Consider the following 27,029-nt stretch of genomic DNA (forward strand, 5'->3'; position numbering starts at 1 on the left):
ACATTTTTACTCAAATTTGATATTTTTCCAGCATTTATTTGCACAGCTACAACACCACTTTTAAACTTCCTCTGTTCTCCTTTGACCAGAAGTATTATGGTGGTGCGCACAGGGGAGGGATTAAAACCAAAAACAAACAAACAAACAACAACAGAAAAACACCCCACACCCCAAAAACACACACACTAGAACATAGTAACCTACTTACCTGAACATTTGCACCAGCAAGCGCCTGCAACATTTGCTGGACAAACTGCTGGTGACCAGGTTCAACGGCCCCTGATGCTAGACTAGTATTGTCACTGGGAACAGAACTAGGTACAGTGGAGCCTGTAGGAACTCCAGTGCTTCCAAATCCACCTAAACCAGGATTAAATCTGCACAAGTGACAGAGAAATACATCAAAAATATAGAAAATAGCTTACTTGTAATGTCTCTTCCCATCATATTCAATTACTGAGTAAAAATCTTGTCAAATAAAGAGTGGATGACAACTAAAGTAAAGCACCAAGACAAAGACCATAGCCATCATTGCTAGAAAGTGCATTGCAAACAGAAGTGTGACAGATTCTAAAACAAGTTTAGCAAACCTAAAAAATGCAAGAGGAACGGTCTCTAAAACTGGATAAACCTCTACACATTTTATAAAAAAGACAAAAAGATGAAAAAACAAACACAAGAAAAAAGTTCTTGTATAAATTTGTATGATCAATTCTTACCCTGGTATAAGTCCTGGTGCTTCTGTTGCTAGCGTCTGCAAGCCCTGCTGAATCTGTAGCAAAGCTTGCATTGCTCTAGAGTTTGACATAGCTGATAATGTGTCAGGACTCTGCATCTAAAAACAAGAGAGAAACTCACAAATTTAATAATACATAGACATTCAAAGTTAATCTTTATCACTAGATGTTATACAGAATTTGACATCCTTTCAGAACTTGCTGTTTCTCAACTTTAGTTACATGAAGTCCTTCAGATATTTTTCTTTTTTGAGAAAATTTTCACAGGAGATGATCGATGAGCTCTCTAGACTCCTTTCAAATAAGGAGTACATAAACAAAAGTATTTCTCATTACCCCTTCTAGTAGACTTTATCATCTTCTAAAGCCATAGGAGTGTATTAGTCCAACATAATTTTAAAATTAGTTTCCCATATCACAATACTGATAAGCAACAAGGATGAATACAACAAAACTTGACTAGTAGGTATCTAATGCAAAGTTATAAAACATCTTTTTCTAGCCAAATTTAGACCACAACAGTTTGATCATGATAATTTGTGTACCTGTTCATATTTGTAGCAGCATTACTGCCTACAGACATACGAACACTCTGCAAAACATACTAGCAAACATATAATGTTCAAGGACCTTCACTCTACTAAAAATTCAACTAAAAACCATCTTTCGCATCCACAGATAATTTGAAAGACAAATCCTTTTGACATCTGAAATTAGATGTCCCAAAATTGGACTATTTTAGATACAAAACCAAAACTACTGGCTTACGCTCACCTCTGCTTAGAGATGCCACTTGTAGTGAAAAGTTATTTGTTTCAGTCATAAATGAGGCAGTCTTAGTAGCCAGATTTGCTTCAAATACCAGACAGGCTGATTCATTTCAGCAGCCTTCACTTGGTAACTAAACCAAATTCCTTCTGCTGCAAAAACACTTTTTGTTTCACAGTGAACTGCACAGATTAACGTTAAATTTTCTCAAAACAGAATAGCAGAATAGGGTACAAAGATCAAACATTGATTCCGTCCTGAAATATGGGTATGTAATGAGACCAGGGCACAGCGAGTTTTTAAACAATTTGTCTCTCGGATTCTTCCTGTCTCTTCCTGATAGCTAAAAGTCAGAAGATAATAAATAAATGTATAGCTGGTAAAGTTAATCCAAACCTTTAAAGGAAGAATACATTTTAGGTTCGCTGAAGCAAGCTGCTGTAGTTACCTTATTTACGAAAATAACCGTTAAGCCATGACTTACTGTCTGATATGTGGAGTTGCTTTAAAGAAAATTGTGACCCAATGATTCTTTGAGCACTTAGGTGACTTGGATCTCTATTAATGTTATTAATCTATCTAAAAATTATGTAAAAGGAGTAGACTGAATAGCTCACATGCATTTTCCTAGTTGTGCTGAGCAACCTTTATTGCAAGAAGTGCTTTCAATTATACAGAGGAACATTTCATGGCTTCCATCACCCAATCCCATAATATACTACAAACAGATGAGTGAGGGAAGTATGGGCTGCAATGCTGTCAACATTCTGAGAACACCCATGTATTTCTCTAGTTTACTTCCTCTATTAATGTTGTTGATCATCTGATTTAACGTGGAGAAGACACCAGCAAACTAGCTGTGCAGATAAATCCCAAGGTGATACTGATGTAAAGATTTACCCAAAGGAAACAAAGGATTCCTGCTGCCTCTTCATGATATATTAATCAGCATTTATTCACATATTTCAAAATATAAATGTGATATTAGCTCTTCAGGTACTACTGAGTCATCATGAAGCAATGGCACTATGAAATGCTACAGCCATTCATGTCATTAAAGCAATGTAAACAGTTTCTTCTTAACACTGAACTTGCTACTGTAATTCATGTTATTATTATTTATTTTACTCATAACACTGCCTACCTGCAATAAGATCCTGTCAACACACATTTACTTTGATTTGCAAGGACTGCCTAATGATGGAACTCATGCACTGAGTTACATTTTCAATTCCTAAAAATTTTGTTAACTCTTATTTAGAGGACACAGCCCTCATATACACTGTGACAACTAAAGTCAAGCAGATAATGAGGCTGCAACCACAATGGTTTAAGAGGGGAAGCTGGTGGTAGGACAATCTTTACAGGCAAATATCTTCAGAACCCACTCTGCTTCTTTTGAATTAACTCACAATTTGTCTCTTTCAAGGCATGCCATAAGGTCTTTTTTACCCCAAAACTTTTAGGTCAGGATGGAGAAGGCATGAGAAAAGCACAGGTAAGACTTACCTTAGTAGCATAACAAATTATGTAGCAAACAGAAGTGTTTTCTAGCTGGTGTGCAGTAAGAACAAGTCTTTTTAAGCAAAGGCACAAGAGCAGATCAAAGTAGTTGTGCTAGTCACAGAAAATCATCCACTAAAAAATCAGGCTTAACTTAAAAGGGATGAAGAAATAAATCAAGCATTTAATTATCAGGGGACAATGCAACTTAGTGTCTAAAGCTAACGAGAACCATATGCAACAATCTAGCTTTGAGTGAAATCAAGGAAAGGCACCAGTTTACTGCAAAAATTGCTTGTGAATTGCAGACATTTATTAACAACAGGTAGTATTTCATCTTACTTGTTGAAGGTAAGTAGGAAGTTGTTGTCTCATTTGTTCCTGAAGTTGAGGATTTCCAGCAAATAAAGGATTATTCAACATCATCTACAGTACAAAAATATTTAACTTTTCAAACAATAGATCAAAGAGTAAGTACTAGAGTGGATTTTAAGACAAGTATTTACTACACATGAATCACAGAACAAGATAATAGGCTATGAAAATAATCTCATTATCTCCTACTAGTTCTTTGGCCAAAACTTGTTATGAAACAATGAACCACAAGCCTGAAGACTAACTGAAGTCACCGGATTTTGTTTGTTTTTTAAAATTTTTAAAGTGAATGCCAGATCCTTGCCAAAGCAACCTCATTTATGCTATAAGGAAAGCCTTCTCTGGTCAGCCCCCAGTACAGACATGATGTTTTCCCTGTAATCATCTGCAAAAAGCAAGGGATTTTTCCTAGCGTGTAATATACAAAAGAATATTTTTATCTTAGTTCAAGATTTGACTTTTACTGCTTTAAGGAAAATTTGAAAGCACTTCTACAAAACCATTCATAAAACAGCAGTAAGTATCACCACTTTTATAGTGAGCAAGGGTCACAGATGAGAAACGAAAATCAGAATAACAGCTAGATATGGCAACAACTCCTTCCCCTCCATTTCTGTCCTCCCAAGCTAGGGTGGGTATTTATGTACTAGCAGATCTACCTTAATTTATGATCAAAGCATTTGTTTTGTCTAACTAGTTTTTATGCTAGGCCACAGAAGTTTAGGGCTGTATGAAACATACACAAATTTACAAGCTGTTTCAGAAGAATGCTTGGCATGATGTCCAACTACAAATTGAAGAAGCTTAGTACAATAGATTGTTAAAGGTAACCAGGTAATAATTTCAATTAGTCTGGCATTGACTGGGCCATTCACAACAGACAAGTAATCATTGGGAAGTTTGCACTATCACTCTTGTGAAAATAAAACTGTATCAAAGTCAATTACTTTTTTTTTTTTTTGCTTCAATGCACACAACACACTGCTACACCAGAAGCATTTACCTGTACTGCAAGATCAGGATTCTGGCTTAATGACTGCATCATGCTTCTCATATAGGGTGCAGACAACATATTTTGCATAAGTTGTGGATTTTCTGTTATCTGCTGTAACAAACTCTGTATTCCTGGTGTGTTGAACATACCAACTTTAAAAAAAAAGCAAAAGGTCAATTTAGTAAACATCCTGACTATAATCAAATGAATTAGACTGCGTAAAACCGGGATACAACTTTTTTTTTTTTTTAATGAGCTTTAGCCCATTAAATACATCTCAATGTGGTTTTCCTTATGCAGATGCATTTGCCCTAGAAACAAATTGAAGCCAGAGGCTGTATCCAACAAGCAGTCCCACTAAGTATCTACATTATTAGTTGTTTTCCTGTTTGTCTCCATCCAGGAAAAATAATAACATTCATCTACAGATTCCCTACTTAGAGTACACGAGTATTGTTAATACTCTTCTTTACTTCTCATGTTTGCTTTTCTACAGAAGACTTTGATATTAATCAAATGTTCTGTGAAAATAAATACCAATACAAACTTGAAATCAAAACATCTCTAATAAAACAATAATTTCAGCAAACTCCTTAATATGCACAAATACATAGAATTGCATTAACAGACACACCTCCTAGTCCAGGTCCCAAATTTGGTATGGTTGAGCTCTGTCTCATACTGGCAGAGGTGCTGTTTCCAACGTTACTACCGCCACTGTTCTCACCACTGGTGCTGGCAGTTGTGGAACTCTGAGAGCTGGACTGAGGAGCCCAGGGATTTGGTAAAGGATCTCTATTTTCTGTACGAGATGGCTGACTGTCCCCTCCGGATGATACATTGCTTACTAAGGAAGCAAATGGGTTACCTCCAAACTACAGAGGAAGGAGAAACAAACATATAAACTATTAAAGTCATCTACTTTTAATACTGCTAGAAACGGCAAGTTACCTTTCCAAAATTACATATGAAAACAAATGTTGATGGCTCTTGATCAACTATACTCACCATCCTAAAATAAGCCAGTGTAAATATTCTGAAAAAATGCCAACATAGGAAGAGATATTATCAACTCCAGCAAAAAAGTTAATCACACTTCATTTTAAAAGCAGCATTGTTACTATGTTAGTACTTAGATCACAGCAAGATTATATCTTGCATAGTGGTTTCCAACTTTGAAATTTGTTTCTAAGCCTTTTTCTTCCTACCTTAAGTTGCAAGTTACTAAACACACCCTTCCTAGACCTCAGAATTTTATAATTCCAAGAATTAAAAATAAAGAATAAATTTAGAATATTTAACAAAAATGTATTAACGGTAAAATAGCTTCTCAAACTCACAAAACAATCTTTGTTCTTTCAAACTTAAAGAGCATAGAAACAGGCTATGCAGTGGCTTCAAGAAATTAAGTTTTGTCAAGTACACATTTGAGAAGTTACATTATTTACCTTCTTTCATTAAAAAAAACAAAAAACATCTTTCAGTGGTCCTTGCAATCATTTCTCACCTGTTCCTGTGCTGCATTCAACATTGGCTCCTGAATATCTGTGTACATACGTCGCAAGGCATTGTAGCCACCTGGTATACTTTCAAGGTTGCTCAAGGCTCGGTCTTGATTTCGCATCATTTCCTGCATCATTGCAGGGTTTCTAGCAAGTTCTAGTGTCTAAGGAAGTAGAACATTTAACTTGTATCAATACAAGAAAATTCATTCTTTTGTGTTTTAACCCTGGTAGGCAGCTAAGCACCACATAGCTGCTCACTCACTTCCCCCCTGTAGCAGGATAGAGGGGAACAGAATCTGAAGGGCAAAAATTAAAAAAAAACAACTTGTGGGTTGAGATAAAGACAATTTAATAAGTTAAAAACAAAACAAAAAAAAAACACCACAGAACCAAAGGAAAAAAACAAACAAACAAGTAATGTGCAATGCAATTGCTTACCACCAGCCAACTGATGCCACACCCCAAGCAACTGAAGCCCCCTCCAGCCAACTCCCCCCAGTTGAGCATGATGTCATATGGTATGGAATATCTCTTAGGCCAGTTTGGGTCACCTGTCCTGGTTGCATTTCCCTCACAGCTTCTTGTGCACCCCTGGCCTACTCACTAGCATGCAGTTTGAGAAACAGAAAAGAGCTTGAGTCTGTGAAAGCACTGCTGAGCAGCAGCTAAAACACTGGTGTGTTATTAGCACTATTTTCATAGAATCACAGAATGGTTTGGGTTGGAAGGGACCTTTAAGATCTAGTTCCAACCCGCCTGCTGTGGGCAGGGACACCTCCCACTAGACCAGGTTGCTCAAAGCCCCATCCAACCTGGCCTTGAACACTTCCAGGGATGGGGCATCCACAACTTCTCTAGGCAACCTGTTCCAATACCTCATCCACCCTCACAGCAAAGAACTTCTTCCTAATGTCTAATTTAAATCTACCCTTTTTTAGTTTAAAGCCATTACTTCTTGTCCTATCACTACACTCCCTGACAAAGAAGCCCTCCCCAGCTTTCCTATAGACCCCCTTTAGGTATTGGAAGGGGGTTGTAAGGTCTCCCCAGAGCCTTCTCTTCTCCAGGCTGAACAACCCCAACTCCTTCAGCCTGTCTTCATAGGAGAGGTGCTCTAGCCCCTTGATCATCTTCATGACCCTCCTCTGAAGTCATTCTAATACTTCCATGTCCTTCTTGTGCTGGAGGCCCCAGAGCTGAGCACAGTACTCCAGGTGGGGTCTCGTGAGAGCAGAGTAGAGAAGGAGAATCACCTCCCTCAACTTGATGGCCACGCTTATTTTGATGCAGCCCAGGATATGGCTGGCTTTCTGGGCCCACAAGCACACATTGCCAGCTCTTCTCATCCACCAGCACCCCCAGGTCCTTTTCTGCAGGGTTGTTCTCAATCCACTCATTGCCCAACCTCTATTTGTGCTTGGTATTGACCCAGCCCAGATGCAGGACCTCACTCTTGGCCTTGTTGAACTCCATGATGTTTGCACAGGTCCACCTCTCAAGCCTGCCAAGGTCCCTCTGGATGGCATCCCTTCCCTCCAGCGTGTCGACCGCACCACACAGCTTGGTGTCATCAGCAAAGTTGCTGAGGGTGCAACCAATTTCACTGTCCACTATGACTGACAAAGATGTTAAACACTGCCAGACCCAACACTGACCCCTGAGGGACACCATTCATTACTGATCTCCACCGGGACACTGAGCCATTGACCACAACTCTTTGGGTGTGACCATCCAGCCAAATCCTTACACTTCGAGTGGTCCATCCATCAAATCCATGTCTCTCCAATTCAGAGACAAGGATATCATGGGAGACAGCGTCAAATGCTTTGCACAAGTCCAGGTAGATGCTGTCAGTTGCTCTTCCCCTATCTACCAATGCTGTAACTGCACTGTAGGAAGCCACCTGATTTTTCAGGCACCATCTGCCCTTAGTGAAGCCATGTTGGCTGTTACCAATCATCTCCCTGCTTTCCACATGCCTTAGCATAGTTTCCATGAGGATCTGCTCCACGATTTTGCAAGGCACAGATGTGAGACTGACTGGCCTGTAATTCCCCAGGTCTTCCTTTTTTTCATTTTTTAAAAATGGGGGTTGTTTCCCCTTTTCCAATTTATCGGACTGCCAGAACTTCTCACGTATGATGGACAGTGTCTTAGCAACTACATCCGCCAATTCCCTCAGGACCCATGGATGCATCTCATCAGGTCCCATGGACTTGTGCACCTTTAATTTGCTTTAAAAAAAATCATTACAAATCCAAAACGTAACACCATGCAAGCTACTATGAAGAAAATTAACTCTATCCCAGCCAAATCCAGCACACATTCTAAAGTGGAGACATCAGCATTTAACAGTATGTCAGTTACTAATTTCTAACTCTATTTCAAATTAGGATTAAAGCCAAAACCAGATGTCATCTTAGTGGGAGTCAGTGGTATTTGATATTTAGTCAAAGTTCTGTCACAGCTACCAGTATGCTAGTTGAGTCAGAGAGCATTGAAAAAAAGCAGGGAAAAAACTTGAATGTACCATCCTGTTCTTTCTTCTCTCTTCTCCTTTTGAGCACAATATACTCTTACCATTTCTAACATCAGTACAGCATTCATCTTATAACATTGTGAGAAACTAAGCTGTGTTTTTGCAGTAGAGAATTACTTTTCTGTATTCCAAGGTAGTTGTGTAGTCATAATAAGGAGAAATGCTAAGTAGATAAGTGGACAGTAGAAGGCCTCACTGTTCCAAAATAAGGTAGAAGCTTGAGAAAAACAGGATGAGCAGTGTGAGAACAGTAAAACAAAGATCACAAGTTCTCAAAACATAAGAAAGGAGAAATTAAAGAGTTGAAAAAAAGAAAAATTGTACATATATGGTATAGAGGAGCGTTGAGTAGCTTGTGAACCTGTAGTACTCAGCCAATGAGGAAACAGGGGAGGTGATCAGGCGTCGGGTAATAGGGAATAAAAGGTTATGATTTGTTTACTAAAATGTGCTCTTGATTGACAGGATGCCCACCATTGCAATCGCGAATAAAACAGCTTCACAGAAGATCCTGTCTGAAGAAAATTATTTGAGATTTTTCTCACAACATGAAGTTGATAAAATCAATTCCTTTATTTTCAAAATCCTCCATTTTGTTTCCTGATGCCCTCTGCCACATAAGACATAGCTTACACACCACAATTTTTAACTGTGTAGTCCCAATTGCTTCTAAATAAACTGGAAATAAGTTTTTGTTTGAGAATTATTACTTTTGGTAAACTCATTGTTGGATGAATAACAGAAGATTTCAAGTGGCATCCAATTCTATCTAAAAGATATGATTATATGGTTTTTAGCATCTTTCAAAACTATGCTGTAATTTTTCTGAGTTATCAGCCTATTACAGACACAAGCAACTAAAAATAAAAACATTTCCTATAGTGATCTTTTACAGACTTTCTAACAAGCCTAAATTCTTCAACAATATTTCAGCACTCATCTAAGCATATCCAATTTTGCTCTTTTGTTCACAGTTACAGTATAATCAAAGTCATGAACTTAACAGATCTTTCTACATACCTGTCTCATTATATCTGGATTATTTAGCATGTGACTGATTTCTGGATTTCTCTGTATCAGTTGCTGCATTTGAGGGTTAGCCATAATTAACTGTCTCATCATGTCAGGACTTGAAAGCATACTCTGAACAAATGGATTTTCCATTATCTGAACCATCATTTCTGGGTTGGACATCAGTTGTCGTTGCATCTGACTTTGCAGCTCTGAAAAGTTTGATGCATTTAAGCCCAGGCTACTCAGACCTGCCAAACTTCCAAGACCACCTTTAAGAGGAAGGAAAAAATATAATTATAGCTTTCAGTTTCTAGTATACTTCTAAACACATCCAGGTTCTTTCTAAATATGTAAACGTATCCCACACTTTAAAATAACGAAAACCAATGGAAATTCCATCTTTGCAATGATGTTAAGGAGTCATCCACAAAGAGGTTACTTCATTACATAACAAGACATCTAAAAACCCAAACCTCATTTGAAATATAAGTTGTTACAAATCTAACAGCTTTTATTCTACTTTACTATAGCTAAGGTACAAGGGATACTTGAGTTTTAGGGCCTTGGGTTATTTCCCAACACTTTCCAATACATTTGTAATAAATCACTTATAGCCTGACCACCAAGAAGGGACAGACCACCAACAGGGATCTCGTAATATGATGCATACTTCCTATTCTAAACAAAAAGCAGAGTTCTTTTTGCTGATGTACCAAGAACTAATAATGTTTTAAATTCTCCTTTGCAGAGCTCAGCGCACAAAGTTCCACATTTTTAGAAGGTAATAGTAAATCTGGAGAACTGTTTATTCTGGAGATTAGAAGGAGTTAATTACTTATACTGTCAGAATATAACATCAGTGGCACCTGAAGATGAAACATCACAAGCCTGAAGTTCTGTATATAAAAAATAAGGAAACAACTTTCCTTATAACTTATTAGTAAGAAACATTTTACAGCCAATACCACAAATTTTTGTAACTGGTAATTTTTATTTATTTATTTTAGCCCTGGAGCTTCATTCAAATGTAAACAGGATTATTACCTGAAACCAAGGTACCCAAGATACCCACCATGTTACCTAACCAACATTCTTACCCAAGCCAAAAGAGTTACTATTTGTTGAAGTTGATGTTGAGGTACTACTGCTTGATATTGATGCAGTAGCAGTACTTCCAGTAGCATGTGTTTGTTGAGCTGGGTGATCTTGTGATCTGAGGGAGAGAGAGAGAGAAGTTAAAAGATTACAAGTTGGACAAGTAAGTATCCCTACCTCTTGTCCCTCTTGTCCACTCCTAGCCTACGGGGGGGGAGGCACATGGGACAGAGTGAGAAACATGAGACAGTGATACTGTGTACTGTGTAAACACTGTTCAGCAATAGTAAAAATAAATAAAATTGGTGTGTTATCAACACTATTTTGGTCAAAAATCCAAAGCAGCACTACTGCTATGAAGAAAGTTAACTCCATCCCAGCCAGACCCAGTACACAAAATAAACAATGCCATTTAATAGAGAAACAATGTCATGACAGGACAAGGAAAAGGATGAAGTATTGAATACTTTCTCATCAGTCTATATCAGCAAGACTGGCCTTCAGGAATCCCAGGTCCCAGAAACCAGGGGTAAAGGGCAGGAACAAGGAAGATGTACTGTTGGTGGAAAAAGGTCAGGTCAGGGAATACTTGAGCAAACTGGACATACATAAGTCCATGGGGATGCATCCATAAGTGCTGAGGGAGCTGGTAGATGGCATTGCAAGGCTACTCTCAATCATCTTTGATCAATTGTGGTGATTGGGAGAAGTGCCCAAGGACTAGATGAAAGCAAATGTTGCTCCTATCTTCAAGAAAGGCAAGGAGGACCCAATGGACTACAGGCCAGTCAGCTTCATCTCAATACCTGGGAAGGTGATGGAACAGCTCATCCTGGAAACCATTTCCAGGCACATGAAAGAGAAGAAAACCATCAGGAATAATCAGCATGAATTCACTGAAGTCAAGTCCTGCTTGACCAACTTGATAAGCTTCTGTAATGAAATGACCAGCCTGTAGGATGAGGAAAGAGCAATGGATATTGTCTTCCCAGACTTCAGGAAGGTCTTTGACAATGTCTTCCATAAGATCCTCATAAAGAAGCTGTTGATGAATGGACAGGCAGCAAAGTCAGTTAAAAACTGGCCAAATCACCAGGTCCAGAGGGTTGTTATAAATGGAACCTTGTCTAGTTGGAGGTCAGTAAATAGTGGTGTATTCCAGAGGTCAATACTGGGTCCGGTCCTGTTCAACATCTTCATTAATGATCTGGACCATGGGGTAGACTATACACTTAGTAAACTCATGGATGATATGAAACCAAAGGGAATGGCTGATATGCCAAGGGTCATGCTGCCATCTAGAGGGACCCAGACATTCTGGAGAATTAGGCTGACACAAACCTCATGAGTTTCAACAATGGGAAGTGTGAAGTCCTGCACCTGTGGAGGAACAACCCCAGGCACCAGCACATGCTTGGGAGCCACCCAGCTGGAAAGCAGCCTGCCGAAAAAGGATCTGGGGGTTCTGATGGACAAGTTGAACACGAGTCAGCAATGTGCCCTTGCTGCTAAGAAGGCTAATGGTATCCTGGGACACATTAAGTGATGCATTGCCAGCAGGTCAAGGGAGGCGATCCTTCCCCTCTACTCAGGGCCAGTGAGACCACACCTGGCATAGTGCATGGAATTCAGGGTCCCTCAACACACGAGAGACAGAGCTACAGGAACAAGTCCAGGCTACCAAGCTGATCAAGGGACTGGAAGGGCAGAGAGAGCTGGGACTGTTTAACCTGGAGTAGAAGCAGCTCACGGGGAACAATATCTATAAATACATGAAGGGAGGGTACAATGAAGAGGACAGAGCCAGGCTCTTTTCAGTGGTGCCCAGTGACAGGATAAGAGACAACAGGTACAAAGTGAAATACACGAGGTTTTGTCTCAATATCAAGAAGCACTTCTTTACTGTGCAGGTGACTGAGCACTGAAACAGGTTGCCCAGAGAGGTTTAGTCTCCCTGCTTGGAGATCTTCAAAAGCCACATGGACACAGTCCTGGGCAACCTGCTCTAGGTGTCCCTGCTTGATCATGGGAGTTTGACCAGATGACCTCCAGAGGTCCCTTCCAACCTCAACCCTTCTATGATTCTCAGACATCTGTCATGTCATCACTTTTTCAGAACAGGACTTTGAAAAAATTAAATTGATGGGCATCACCACAGCTATTACCACTTTTTCATCCTGTGCCTGGGATGCCTGCCAATGAACTGTTTCCTCAATCCGTATCTTGTTTTAGGGATCCTTAGCCTTATCCTCACAACCTTACAGAATTTGAGTTGCCTCTCTTGTTCCACAACAAGAGTATTTGTACTGCTTTTGAATGTACTGTAGTCAAATCTAGGTTTGTCCAAAAGAAAGCAATTGCACCAGTAATTAAGAACATTTTTAATTTCTTAGAGGTAAATAGACTGCTCGTAATTCAGGTTACCTGTTTTGTGTTTTGATGACCAGGTGAACAGTGAGTCCATCGTGAATTCCATGCTGAATCAAAGTATCTTGATCTTTTAAAATTTTTCCAGCAAATATCAGAACAAGTTGATCAGCGTGGGACTTGAAACGCTTAGAAATTTCTTCCTTGAACTAAACAAAAAGTTATTATATTGAATACTGAACTATTACATTTTTAATAATTTACAGCAGAACTGTTGCTCACATTTATTATACTAATCCACTTGCACTATATGTTCTGCTTTACACAACCTAGAAATAATTCAGTAAGTTCTCAGCTTTTTTTTTGTCCAAAAGAGAAATCAAGTCATTCCTTTTCTGCACAAAGGAAGCCAAGTGTTTCATATCTATAGCACTAACTATATAGCTGGTAATAACAAAAATTTGAAGCCACAGTGAAGTCTTTAAGTGGAGCAGTCAAGCACATACCCATAACACAATATATATTATTCAATATGCCAATAAAACTATCTGTTGCTGGCATACTGAGGATACAACGTCACATTTGTGCTAGCACTGAAAGTAACAGTACCCTTTCTTCTTGAACATAATACTGCTGCCTTCCATGAATCAGAACTAGTATTCCTTTCTGTACAGTCAAAGGTTACTTCTTTGGTGGCTCTACTCTCTCACCCAACTCATGACAGCTACACGAAATGTGCTTCCAGCCCAGGGCATGGTGAATAGTCACATATTTAAGCTGACAGCTAAAATCATACCCTCATTAAAACAATGGAACCTGGTAAGCCATTGTATCCCTTCCTGCATTCTTAACCAGTAATATAATCAGGTTATGCTTCAATTGAGTTTTGACTGAGATTCATTATTCTGCAGAGAAGTATTCTCATAGAAAAAGTAATTAGTTCACAAAACGTGAAAAGGCAAATATTCAAGAAAAACAGATCAATTTATTCAACGTGACTAGTCAGTAGACTGTTTCTGAAAGGATGTTAGGCAGTTAAGAAACCCTCCAGAAGTTCAACATATTTAACATTTTTCAAGTAGTATGGTAAACACTATTTTAAAAGAATCCTATTCGAAACACCCTAGTGAGCTCCTGTGGTGGTTTTACTCAGCTGGGCAGCTGAGCTCCACCACAACTACTCTCTCCCTCCCCCTCCTCAAAGGGAAAGGGTTGAGAAAATATTATGAAAAAGGCTCAAGGGTTGAGACAAGGACAGAGATCACTCAACAATTATCGTCACAAGCAAAACAGACTCAGCAAAGGGAGATTAGAGAAATTTATTGCCTATTACTAACAAGCTAGAGAAGCAAGAAACAAAGAAAAACTATAAACACCTTCCCCCCATCCACCCTCTTCCACCTCCTCCCCTTGAGTGGCACAGGGGAATGGGGGCTGCGGTCAGCCTATAGTACTTCACCTCTGCCACATCCCTCCCACGGGATGCCATCCTTCATGAACTGATCCTGCATAGACTTCCCACAGGCAGCAGCTCTTCAAGAACTGCTCCAAATATGGGTCCGTACCATGGGGTACACCATGGGCTGCAGGGGGACAACTTGCTCCACCATGGTCCTCTCCACAGGCTGCAGGGGAACTTCTGCTCCGACACCTGGAACACCTTCTCCCCCTCCTTCTTCACTGACCTTGGTGTCTGCAGGGCTGTTTCTCAGTCCTCACTCTCCCAGCTGCTGTTGTGCAGCAGTTCCCCCCCCCTCCCCCCCCCGCTTCTTAAATCTGCTCTCACAGAGGTGCAAACAACATCGCTTGTTGGCTTGACTCTGGTCAGTGGCAGGTCCCTTTGGAGCTGGCTGAAATTGGCCCTTCTCTAACATGGGGCAGCTTCTGGATTCTTCTCACAGAGGCCACCCCTGCAGCCCCCTGCTACCAAAACCTTGCCACACAAACCCAATACAGCTCCCATACAGGAACCCCAAATATTAATCTTGCAATGACTTATTACTAAATCAGTATCTTATAACAGGAAGGGCTAACAAAGGAAAACCCCACTGTATTATACTCTGAAGGCAAGTCCCTAATTGAAAGGATTTATAGCGTAGGAGGAGATAAAAGAGATACCAAAACAATGAGTCTAAGACACAAGAGGTAAGAAGTCTCTGTGCCTGGGTAGCAGGTAGCACTCAGTCAGAAGTCTCATCACACAATTCCAGTTCTTAGAGAAACATCTTTTAAGTCAACCTTTACACTGGTAATATTTAGGCTTGCAAGCCTATTCTAGGAAGTCATTTAATCTATTGCTGCCGGAAGTGGGTTACTCACCTAAATTATTCAGACATGTTTATCTAACCTGTTCTAAGAGGTCCCCAGTGACAGAGACTCCATAGTTTTCTTCTAAGGAATCTATTTCAGTGCTTCACTATCCTATTTCTTCATTGTCCTATCCACCATGGACAATGCAAACAGATTGTTTTTCTCCTCAGAATAAAAGGTTGCAGTAAGGCTAATATTTCCTTGAGGGTTGTTTTCCTATCAAATCACTCCCATCACTCTAGATTTTTAAATCCAACCATATTTTTCTGTAATGTAGGAATCAAAACTGGCAACAGTAATCCATATGAATTCTTATCCATACTTCAAACCAAAGGAATCTACACCTTGAAAGCTATTATTATCATTTATAAGAAAAAGTGAAAAAATCCATATGGGGAAAACACAGTTTAACAGTGTTGATTCATTTAACAGCTATAGTCTCTAGATCCTTTTCTGCAGAGAAATTGTGTAGGCAGTTGCTTCCCATTCTGCATTTTTCCGGTTAACTATTCTTAAGAATACACATTCCACTGTGACATTAAAAACAGCAGAAATCCTAATAATCTGATACAGAGATAACACATAAGAATAAAGAACTACTATACTGTGCCAGATCAAAGAGTAACATAGTTTATCCAAACTCATTTACTATCAACAACTTAGTTGTCATCAGATTGCCGATGCTGTAGTATAATCAATGTCCAGACTACTTCAACTTCATCCTAAACATTGTTGCACATTTTTAGAAATAGGTATTTATTCACGAGGTCAAGGAAACAAGACACTTATCATAGAGCTTATCCACACTAAATGTTACCAGTATACAGGTATCAAAGAATATAACACTTCCCTTTCTCTAGTAACATGTAGCCATGGTAATTAGATGACCTGTAAAAACAGTACTACAGTAAGAAATGAATATGTCTGTGTACCATGACCACAAAAACAAACCAAAACACTCCTATAGCAATATATGCAAATGATCCACATGTGCAAAGGATCTCTTTCCAGCCAGTATAATGACTATTGTGAATGCTGAGCTACAGTTTTGTATAATTGAATCATATCTATATTAAAAGCCCAACAGAACTGCAAAACAGTGTCAGGTCTCTTCATCAGCACCACTTGCATTCGGCACAACCTTTCGGCTTCTGAATGAGAAGATATGAACAAAAACCACCTGTTTGATGTTTCATCCACAACAGAAGACCATATAAAAATCTAGGTTACCATTTAAAATATTTTGCAAATGAATCTCCTGATTACTGTTAACAAAGATACAATCAATAACAGATTAACACATCTATAGCACACTTTTTGCTGAAGGAAGAGAGTCCAGGAGTTGGACTTGATGATCCTTACAGGTCCCTTCCAACTTGGGATATTCTATGATCTATGTATCTGTACAAAAAAAATCCTGAAAAACATTTTCAATACAAGTTGGTTTTCCTGTTTGTTTTTTTTTTTTGTTGAAAGTTGAAGTGCCTTGCCTGGATTACCATTTTACTTTTTTTTTTTAATTTAAAACATTTAGAGTTAACAGAAACAAATTAACTATTTATTTTTTACAGGACAGAATAATTTTTCACCTTGAGAATGTTTTTAGCAGCACTCAAACAATTTTGTTTACACTCTCAATGACTTCCATGCCAAATACCTTCAAATTCACAAAACCCAATACTCTAACAAAACTCTGCTCTTTTGTTCAACAGTAACAGAAGAGAGCAAGCTCCACAAATTAAGTCAGAACTTATTACACCTGCTCAACTTGATCATCTCTGAAGGTTTTGACAAGCATAGGTGATGCACTCTATTGATGCCCAGTTCTGAAAAAAAACAAAGTGAGAATTCAACTTGCACTCTCATAGTTCAGCTAGTTTTAGCAAACATTTTGTCACTGAATAAAGCCAATGTCTTTTCATACACATGAAGTATAACAGCTGACTAAAAAGGAGACTATTTCGTACAGCCATTTTGCAGAACAGATCCATTCTTCAAACATGTCCTGGTTTCAGTTAGGACAGAGTTAATTTTCCTCCTAGTAGCTGGTAGGGTGCTATGTTTTGGATTGGGATGAGAAGAGCGTTAATAACATGCTGATGTTTTAATTGTTGTAGAGCAGTGCTTACACCAAGCCAAGGACTTTTCAGCTTCTCGCTCTGTCCTGCTAGCGAGCAGGCTAGGGATGCAGCAGGAGCTGGGAGGGGACAGACCCAGGACAGCTGACCCAAACTGGCCAAAGGGGTATTCCATACCATCTGACATCATGCTGAACAATATATAGGGGTGGCTAGCCGGGGGGGGGGGGGCCGGCTGATCAGGGATAGGCTGGGCATCGGTCAACGGGTGGTGAGCAATTGCATTGTGCATCACTTGTTTCGTACACATTATTATTATTAATACTATTATCATTATTATTATTATTGTTATTATTATTTTCCTGTCTTAATAAACTGTCTTTATCTCAACTCACAGGCTTCACTTTCCCATTTCTCTCCCCCATCCCAGAGAGGGAGGGGGGAGGGTGAGCGAACGGCTGTGTGGTGTTTAGCTGCCAGCCGGGCTTAACCACAACAGTCCTTTTGGCGCCCAACGTGGGGCCCGAAGGGTTCAGATATCGACAGATTTGACCAGAGTGTGTTAAACTAAAATTTGGAAACCATATCTCGGAAACTATTAGCAATTACACCTATTGCCTTTTTTCGTCAGGGAGTCAATCTGTGGAGGGGACAGGGGAAGATATTTTTTCCTACCTGTTCACTCTCCCTTCCTCCTTCGCCACCCTCTTATCCCCCGAGCTAGTTACGGTAGCTCTCCAAGATGTTGAATATCCTTGGGATACTCAGACCAGCATGTTCTTGTTGTTATGTCTCCTGAATGCGCTTCAGGTGTTGTTTAAGGTTAAACAACTACTTAGGAATCTCATCCGGAGATCTGTCCTCAGGCGGGATAGTTGCGAGTGGCAGGGAGTGTGGGAGGATATGGGCAGGTTTCTAGAGCAGTGGGCACCTCCAGTGTTTTGGACATTCACCCCTGAACAACTGCAAAATCCTAAAAAAACTGGTAGAATGCTTGAAAAAAAGGTGTCATGACTCTGGCAGTTCCAAAGTGACACAAATCACTGTGGCGTGCTGGGGTCAGGCTTGTGCCTATCGAGCTGCAATTGATGCTACTATCAACCTAGTGACAGACCCTGCAGCTGCTCCAGGTCCCGCAGCCGCTCCAGCTCCTGCAGCCGTTCCAGTTCCAGCTCCCGCAGCCGCTCCAGTTCCAGGTCCCGCAGCCGCTCCAGCTCCTATGGCTGGGTCAGAGAAATGAGCTGTAGCAGTGCAAGTTGTCCCTGCAGAGGGTATTCCAACCCCTGTGGCAGACCCTGTGGCTGGGTCAGAGAATAGAGCCGTAGCAGTGCAAGTTTCCCCTGCAGAGGGTATTCCAACCCCTGTGGCAGACCCTGTGGCTGGGTCAGAGAAACGAGCTGTAGCAGTGCAAGTTGCCCCTGTAGACAAGGTGAAAAAATGGTATACAGACTCAGGTCGTTTAGAACGCAGACAGTCTTCTGCTAGGTCTAGGTATAGAGAAGACGAGGCTGGGCCATCAAGTGTGCAGGAGGATGAAGATGAGGATGTCGAAAAATCAACAGTAACTACCCGAACCCTATACCAGCGTGAGCTACGAGATGTGCGAAAAGATTTTGGTCGCTGTATAGGTGAGCAGCTTGTCACCTGGCTGCTCCGGTGCTGGGACACTGGAGCCAATAGTCTGGAATTAGAGGGCAGGGAAGCCAGGCGGCTGGGATCCCTTGCTAGAGACGCAGGCATTGACAAAGCAATTGGAGATGGAGCACGATCTCACAGCCTCTGGAAGCGTCTCCTGTCAGCTGTGAAGGAAAGGTATCCCTACAAGGAAGAACTTGTATGTCTACCAGTCAAGTGGACCACCATGGAGAAGGGAATCCAGTACCTGAGGGAACTAGCCGTACGGGAAGTAATTTATAAGGACCTAGACGACGCACAAATATCCACAGATCCAGATGAAGTCCAATGTACTCGACCCATGTGGCGGAAGTTTGTACGGAGTGCACCATCATCATATGCCAGCTCATTGGCAGTAATGGCCTGGAAAGAGGATGAGGAACCCACAGTGGATGAAATGGCTAAACAACTCCGGGAGTACGAAGGAAGTCTCTCCTCTTCCCTACAGGCCTGCGTCTCGGCTGTGGAGAAACTCTCTGAAGAGTTCCACCAACTTAAAGAGAATTTATGTTCCCCCCCCACCTGAACGAACCAGTGTTCACCAACTAAAAGAGAATACTTTGGAGAAACTTTTTGAAGAGGTCCACCAACTTAAAGAGAGTGTATTTTCCTCCCCACCTGTACAAACCAGTGTCTCGGCTATTAGGGGTAAACGTGCATCCATGCAAGGAAGACAATATGGTGGGTACACACCCCGCGCCACCCTGTGGTTTTACCTACGTGACCATGGAGAGGACATGAGAAAATGGGATGGAAAATCTACTGAGACCCTAGAGGCACGGGTACGTGAGTTGCAAAAGAAAACAATCGGGAAAAAGGGGTTCTCTGAAAGGTTTGCTGCTCCAACTTCCAGCAGGCAGTCCTTTAAACACAGAAACGAAGATTCTGACCAGGACTAGAGGGGCCCTGCCTCCAGCCAGGGGGAGGAAAGGGACAATCGAGTTTATTGGACTGTGTGGATTCGATGACCTGGCACGTCTGACGCACAGAAGTATAAGGCTCTAGTAGACACCGGTGCACAATGTACTCTAATGCCATCAAGCTGTAAAGGGCCAGAGCCCATCTGTATTTATGGCGTGACAGGGGGATCCCAGCAGTTAACTGTATTGGAGGCTGAAGTGAGTCTAACTGGGAATGAGTGGCAAAAGCACCGTATTGTGACTGGCCCGGATGCTCCGTGCATCCTTGGCATAGACTATCTTAGAAGAGGATATTTCAAGGACCCAAAAGGGTTCCGCTGGGCTTTTGGCATAGCTGCCTTAGAGACAGAGGACATTAAACAGTTGTCTACCTTGCCCGGTCTCTCAGAGGACCCTTCTGTTGTGGGGTTGCTGAGGGTTGAAGAACAGCAAGTGCCAATCGCTACCACAACTGTGCACCGGCGGCAATATCGCACCAACCGAGACTCCCTGATTCCCATCCATAAGCTAATTCGTCAACTGGAGAGCCAAGGAGTGATCAGCAAGACCCATTCACCTTTTAATAGTCCCATATGGCCAGTGCGAAAGTCTAATGGTGAGTGGAGACTAACAGTGGACTATCGTGGCCTGAACGAAGTCACACCACCACTGAGTGCTGCAGTGCCGGACATGCTAGAACTCCAGTACGAACTGGAATCAAAGGCAGCCAAGTGGTATGCCACAATTGATATCGCTAATGCATTTTTCTCCATCCCTCTAGCAGCACAGTGCAGGCCACAGTTTGCTTTCACTTGGAGGGGAGTCCAATATACTTGGAATCGGCTGCCCCAGGGGTGGAAACACAGTCCTACCATTTGCCATGGACTGATCCAGTCTGCGCTGGAGCAGGGGGAGGCTCCTGAACACCTGCAGTACATCGATGACATCATTGTGTGGGGTGACACTGCAGAGGAAGTTTTCGAGAAAGGGAAGAAAATAGTCCAAATCCTTCTGAAGGCTGGTTTTGCCATAAAACAAAATAAAGTCAAAGGACCTGCACGAGAGATCCAGTTTTTAGGAATAAAATGGCAAGATGGACGTCGTCAAATCCCAATGGATGTGATCAACAAAATAACAGCTATGTCTCCACCAACTAGCAAAAAGGAAACACAAACTTTCCTAGGTGTCGTGGGGTTTTGGAGAATGCACATTCCAAATTACAGTCTGATTGTAAACCCGCTCTACCAAGTAACCCGTAAGAAGAATGCTTTTGAATGGGGCCCTGAGCAACGACAAGCCTTTGAACAAATTAAACAGGAAATAGTTCATGCAGTAGCCCTTGGGCCAGTCCGAACAGGACCAGATGTAAAGAATGTGCTCTACACCGCAGCCGGGGAGAATGGTCCCACCTGAAGCCTCTGGCAGAAAGAGCCTGGGGAAACTCGAGGTCGACCCCTGGGGTTTTGGAGTCGAGGATACAGAGGATCTGGGGCTCGCTATACTCCAACCAAAAAGGAGATATTGGCAGCATATGAAGGAGTTCGATCTGCTTCGGAAGTGGTCGGTACTGAAGCGCAGCTCCTCCTGGCACCCCGACTGCCGGTACTGGGTTGGATGTTCAAAGGAAGGGTCCCCTCTACACATCATGCAACTGATGCTACATGGAGCAAGTGGGTTGCACTGATTACTCAGTGGGCTCGAATAGGAAACCCCAGTCGCCCAGGAATCTTGGAAGTTAATATGGACTGGCCAGAAGGCAAATACTTTGGGATATCATCAGAGGAGGTGTCCTGTGCTGAAGAAGCCCCACTGTACAACAAGCTACCAGAAAATGAGAAGAAATATGCCCTGTTCACTGATGGGTCCTGTCGTATTGTGGGAAAGCATCGGAGATGGAAGACTGCTGTATGGAGTCCTACACGACGAGTTGCAGAACCTGCTGAGGGAGAAGGTGAATCGAGTCAGTTTCCAGAAGTGAAAGCCATTCAGCTGGCCTTAGATATTGCTGAACGAGAAAAGTGGCCAGTTCTCTATCTCTATACTGATTCACGGATGGTAGCAAATGCCCTGTGGGGGTGGTTACAGCAATGGAAGCAGAACAACTGGGAACGCCGGGGCAAACCCATCTGGGCTGCTGCATTGTGGCAAGATATTGCTGCCCGGGTAGAGAACCTGGTTGTAAAGGTACGCCATGTAGATGCTCATGTGCCCAAGAATCGGGCTACTGAAGAACATCAAAACAACCAGCAGGTGGATCAGGCTGCTAAGACTGAAGTGGCTCAGGTGGACCTGGACTGGCAACATAAAGGTGAATTATTTATAGCCCGATGGGCCCATGACACCTCAGGCCATCAAGGTAGAGATGCAACATACAGATGGGCTCGTGATCGAGGGGTGGACCTGACCATGGACACTATAGCACAGGTTATTCATGATTGTGAAACATGTGCTGCAATCAAGCAAGCCAAACGGTCAAAGCCTCTCTGGTATGGAGGACGATGGCTGAAATACAAATATGGAGAGGCCTGGCAGATTGATTACATCACACTCCCTCAAACCCGCAACGGCAAGCGCCACGTACTTGCAATGGTGGAAGCAACCACCGGATGGCTGGAAACATATCCTGTGCCCCATGCCACCGCCCGGAACACTATCCTGGGCCTTGAAAAGCAAGTCCTATGGCGACATGGCACCCCAGAAAGAATTGAGTCAGACAATGGGACTCATTTCCGAAACAACCTTATAGACACTTGGGCCAAAGAACATGGTATTGAGTGGGTGTATCACATCCCTTATCATGCACCAGCCTCCGGGAAAGTTGAACGATACAATGGACTGTTAAAGACTACACTGAAAGCAATGGGTGCTGGGACATTCAAAAATTGGGAAACACATCTGGCAAAGGCCACCTGGTTAGTCAATACTAGAGGATCTGCCAACCGAGCTGCACCTGCCCAATCAAACCTGTTACGCACTGTAGAAGGGGATAAAGTTCCTGTAGTGCACGTAAGAAACATGCTGGGTAAGACAGTCTGGGCTACTCCCGCCTCAGGAAAAGGCAAGCCCATTCGTGGGATTGCTTTTGCTCGGGGACCTGGATGCACTTGGTGGGTAATGCAAGAGAATGGGGAGGTCCGGTGTGTACCTCAAGGGGACCTAATACTGGGTGAGAATAGCCCATGAGTTGAATTATAATATGTTAATTATTATATAATACTGTATGTCATCACTACCATGATTCCTATATGTCAATGTCCTACTAATGGTATCACAGTAACAGCTACGCAGATACTGATGGGTTAATTTTGATAGAATTCGACAAGCAAAGTGATGTGATGGAACGAGAACGGGCTTCAGCATATGACAATCCAACATCACACACCATCTCTTCTGTCCTGAAAGACTGCAATGACAGATGGAGCCTGAAGCCAGTCATGGACTATGCAAACTAAGTGAACATCCTATATAATATAAATGAAAATGGTGGTCAATTGGAATGTATTGGAAAGGGCGTAACCTGAGCATGACATAAATGGTATGAAATAAGGGGTGGATATATGTCCTGGTTTCAGTTAGGACAGAGTTAATTTTCCTCCTAGTAGCTGGCAGGGTGCTATGTTTTGGATTAGAATGAGAAGAGCGCTGATAACATGCTGATGTTTTAATTGTTGCAGAGCAGCGCTTACACCAAGCCAAGGACTTTTCAGCTTCTCACTCTGTCCTGCCAGCAAGCAGGCTAGGGGTGCAGCAGGAGCTGGGAGGGGACAGACCCAGGACAGCTGACCCAAACTGGCCAAAGGGGTATTCCATACCATCTGACGTCATGCTGAACAATATATAGGGGTGGCTAGCTGGGGTGGGGGGGGCCGGCTGCTCGGGGATAGGCTGGGCATCGGTCAGCAGGTGGTGAGCAATTTTATTATGCATCACTTGTTTTGTGCATATTATTATTATTATTATATTTTCTGTCCTAATAAACTGTCTCTATCTCAACCCACAGGCTTCAGTTTTCTCATTTCTCTCCCCCATCCTAGAGAGGGAGGGGGGAGGGTGAGCGAATGGCTGTGTGGTGTTTAGCTGCCGGCCGGGTTAAAACCACAACAACCAGGGAGGTGATCATCCCCTGTACTCTGCTCTCGTGAGGCTACACCTCGAGTACTGTGTTCACTTTTGGGCCCCTCAGTACAAGAAGGACATCAAGGCCCTGAAGCGTGTCCAGAGAAGGGCTTCGAAGCTGGTGAAGGGCCTGGAACACAAGTCCTATGTGGAGCTGCTGAGGGAACTGGTGTTGTTTAGTCTGGGGAAGAGGAGGCTCAGGGGAGACCTTATTGCTCACTACAACTACCTGAAACGAAGTTGTGGGGAGAGGGGGGTCAGCCTCTTCTCCCAGATAACCAGCGATAGGACTAGAGGAAATGGCCTCAAGTTGCTCCAGGGGAGGTTTAGGTTGGAAATTAGAAGACATTTTTTCCTCAGAAAGCGTAGTCAGGCATTGGAACGGGTTGCCCAGGGAGGTGATGGAGTCACTGTCCCTGGGGGTGTTTAAGGAAAGGTTGGACATGGTACTTAGGGACACGGTTTAGTGGGTGATATTGGTGGTAGAGGGTTGGTTGGTCAGATGATCTTGGAGGTCTTTTCCAACCTTAATGATTCTACGATTCTAAAAACACACTGTTAAGTCAAATCTACTACACAAGGAATCGCACAGACTGTATTGTCATGAATACATAAAGAAAGATAAACAGAGCTAACTGAGCTGAAGTCTCCTGTGTATTTCAAATCAGCAGGTTTATAGGTATTCATCCTTACCTATCATGAATACAAGTCTTTATACAGAACAGCGTATGGGCCTGTAAGTTCAGTATCTTACCAAATCAAGTAAGCAAATATTTGGTCCTTATCCTAATACTGAACCAAGCCGTACCACAGAAAATAAAGACAGATGGGTGACACAATCAACTCACCTCCTACAGTGGCTTGGTACTTGACTTGTGTGTTCTTTTCCATTCTAACCTACGCATACTGCCTGTTCTGGAGGAACAGCATAGGTCAGCAATAACAAACTATGTTGCTGAAGTCTTCAAACAGATGAAAAATTCATCAACTTTGAACAGTTGCAAACCTGACTTACAGTCAATGAAGCAATATAAAATACATTTTTTGTAGCCCTAAATTTAGCCTCAATAACCTATTTACTTTAAAATCTTACGTTTTTGTTCTGGCAGTATCCTGAAATGACTGTAAACAAAAACAAGCCAAGTCACTAAGCCATAATATTAGCTACAGGAACATACAGCAAAATAAAAGTCATTCAGTTGTGTGGAAAAAAAAGTCCTGAACTCACCTGCAAATAGGGCAGACATTGCTGGCTTGCCTATACCAACAAAACAATTCACTTGCTGATCCCAGATACATTTGAACAGACACTCAATTTGTTTCTTATTTGAGGCTAACATATTTTCTGGGCTGGCTCTAGAAATATCACATCTATTGTTGATGCTTATTATTAACACATTGTTTTGACATTTTAAGAAAAATAGCCAATACTAGTCACACTACAGAGACTGTAAGTCCTGCAATTTTTTGTACTATCTGTAACTTGGTCTGGGAAATCAATGCAAATGGGGGGCCCACAGGGACAACAGCAGTCTTACTTCACAGTAATGGAAATTCAACTGCAAGTCTAACCTGTTATTATTACCTCAAATGGATACCAATAAAATGTTTAAAGTTTAAAATGTCTTCATTGTCTATAATTATTTTAAAGCAATACATTATATTAATCATTAATTTTTATGACTGCTTTCAATAAAGAATTACAGTTTTGTTAGCTTGTTTAACTATTTCAGTTTTAAGACAACTGTCTACTAGACAAACCTGAAATTACCATTGGGATTCACATTTGAAATCATCTTATTAAGGTTAGATACATTATAAAATTTACATCTTAAGTGAATTTGTTTATAATTCCTGCAGTACTCAGTCTTATTGTGATAAAACAGCTTTTCAGGACAAATGTGATCCTTAAATTATATCCAGCATACGGGGTTCTTTTTTTTTGTTTTTAAGTAACTACAAAGAATTTTATAACAGCTACATTGATGCTATTCACAAGTCTATGAAGATCAGAGAAGTGAAAAAGTGCCCATTTCAGATTGAGATTGCTGGGAAAACAGTGGACAAAATTAAAAGCAGACAACAATTTCAGCTTTGGTGGAAAAGCCTAGAAATTAAGCTTATAGAGTAGCAGATACCACGCAATACTGCAGCTGCCAAACGACCAGTGAAGACAAGAAGAGTAATCTCACCTATCTGGCAGGTGGAGAGTAGACCAGTGAAACATGTCTGGAACACTTATAAGCCAAATATTGGCATAAAAAAGAAAGTTTGAATCTTGAACTGCCCTAAGAGTAAAAACTTGAAAGAAACACCAGCGTTTACTGCACCTTTTCTGTTTTGTAGCCCCCAAACAAATTAAGTCTTGGTCAATATTCACATGGAAAGCCTCCAAAGAAAACATAAGTGTTGCAGGAAATAGCGTCAATGATTCAGTAGGTGCCACTGTTTCTCTTGAGCCAACGGCATAACTGGACACTAACTTCCATAAAAACGCAGAACAAAAACCCTAACAATTCGGAGTTATCAGACCCTAAAAACCGAACAGAGAAGAAGCTGTGCTATTTGCAGTGGAAGTTATATAAGGTCTGAAGACATGGCTTTTCTAAAACTGAGATGTTTGCCATAACCTACTCGCTGTTTCTAGTTAGTTTTAGATTTAAAAAAATATATTGTCACTATATGCAATCACATACATGACAGTACTATGTTTTCTACAGTTGCGCTAGTTAGCTAACAAGCCTCCTACTGTCAAACTGAGTCAGCTCAGCAGGACAACTCAGAATTTAGAAAAGAAGCTACGTCCACTTCCCAAGGCCAGCTCTCAGCATCGCAACAGGAAGAAGAGGAGTCGTGGTGGAAACAAAGCAGCAGGTTTCTTCACCACTCCCACTAGCCTCAGTTGGCAGCACACTCCGCAAGGCTGGGCCAGCCCCGGTGCTCACCCAATAGCGCCGATAACAGCTCGGATAAGCTGGAGCTGCTTTGTCATCGCGAAGGACCCTCTCCACCCTACAATGCGAGAAGTGGAAACCACAGGCGAGGGCTCTTACCC

The 27,029-nt window shown here is 41.7% G+C and overlaps 1 protein-coding gene across 5 annotated transcripts in view; it reads right to left on the reverse strand.

The window, feature by feature from the left end:
• The window catches only part of LOC121062423 (ubiquilin-1-like), a 33,612-nt gene that overhangs the window by 6,190 nt on the left and 393 nt on the right, over window positions 1-27,029 (reverse strand). For 3 of the 5 annotated variants that reach the window (XM_040542420.1, XM_040542417.1, XM_040542416.1), the window contains exons 2-10: window positions 12,955-13,106; window positions 10,533-10,648; window positions 9,442-9,704; window positions 5,885-6,043; window positions 5,012-5,252; window positions 4,387-4,529; window positions 3,351-3,434; window positions 720-835; window positions 209-377 (exon numbers count right to left, since the gene is read on the reverse strand). In XM_040542420.1, coding sequence (XP_040398354.1) covers window positions 209-377; window positions 720-835; window positions 3,351-3,434; window positions 4,387-4,529; window positions 5,012-5,252; window positions 5,885-6,043; window positions 9,442-9,704; window positions 10,533-10,648; window positions 12,955-13,106 — 1,443 coding nt within the window. The remainder of the gene's footprint in view (window positions 1-208; window positions 378-719; window positions 836-3,350; window positions 3,435-4,386; window positions 4,530-5,011; window positions 5,253-5,884; window positions 6,044-9,441; window positions 9,705-10,532; window positions 10,649-12,954; window positions 13,107-27,029) is intronic. The other 2 variants (XM_040542419.1, XM_040542418.1) reach the window with 1 other exon arrangement.

This window comes from Cygnus olor, chromosome W (genome assembly GCF_009769625.2).
Source record: "Cygnus olor isolate bCygOlo1 chromosome W, bCygOlo1.pri.v2, whole genome shotgun sequence".
Lineage (NCBI taxonomy): Eukaryota > Metazoa > Chordata > Aves > Anseriformes > Anatidae > Cygnus > Cygnus olor.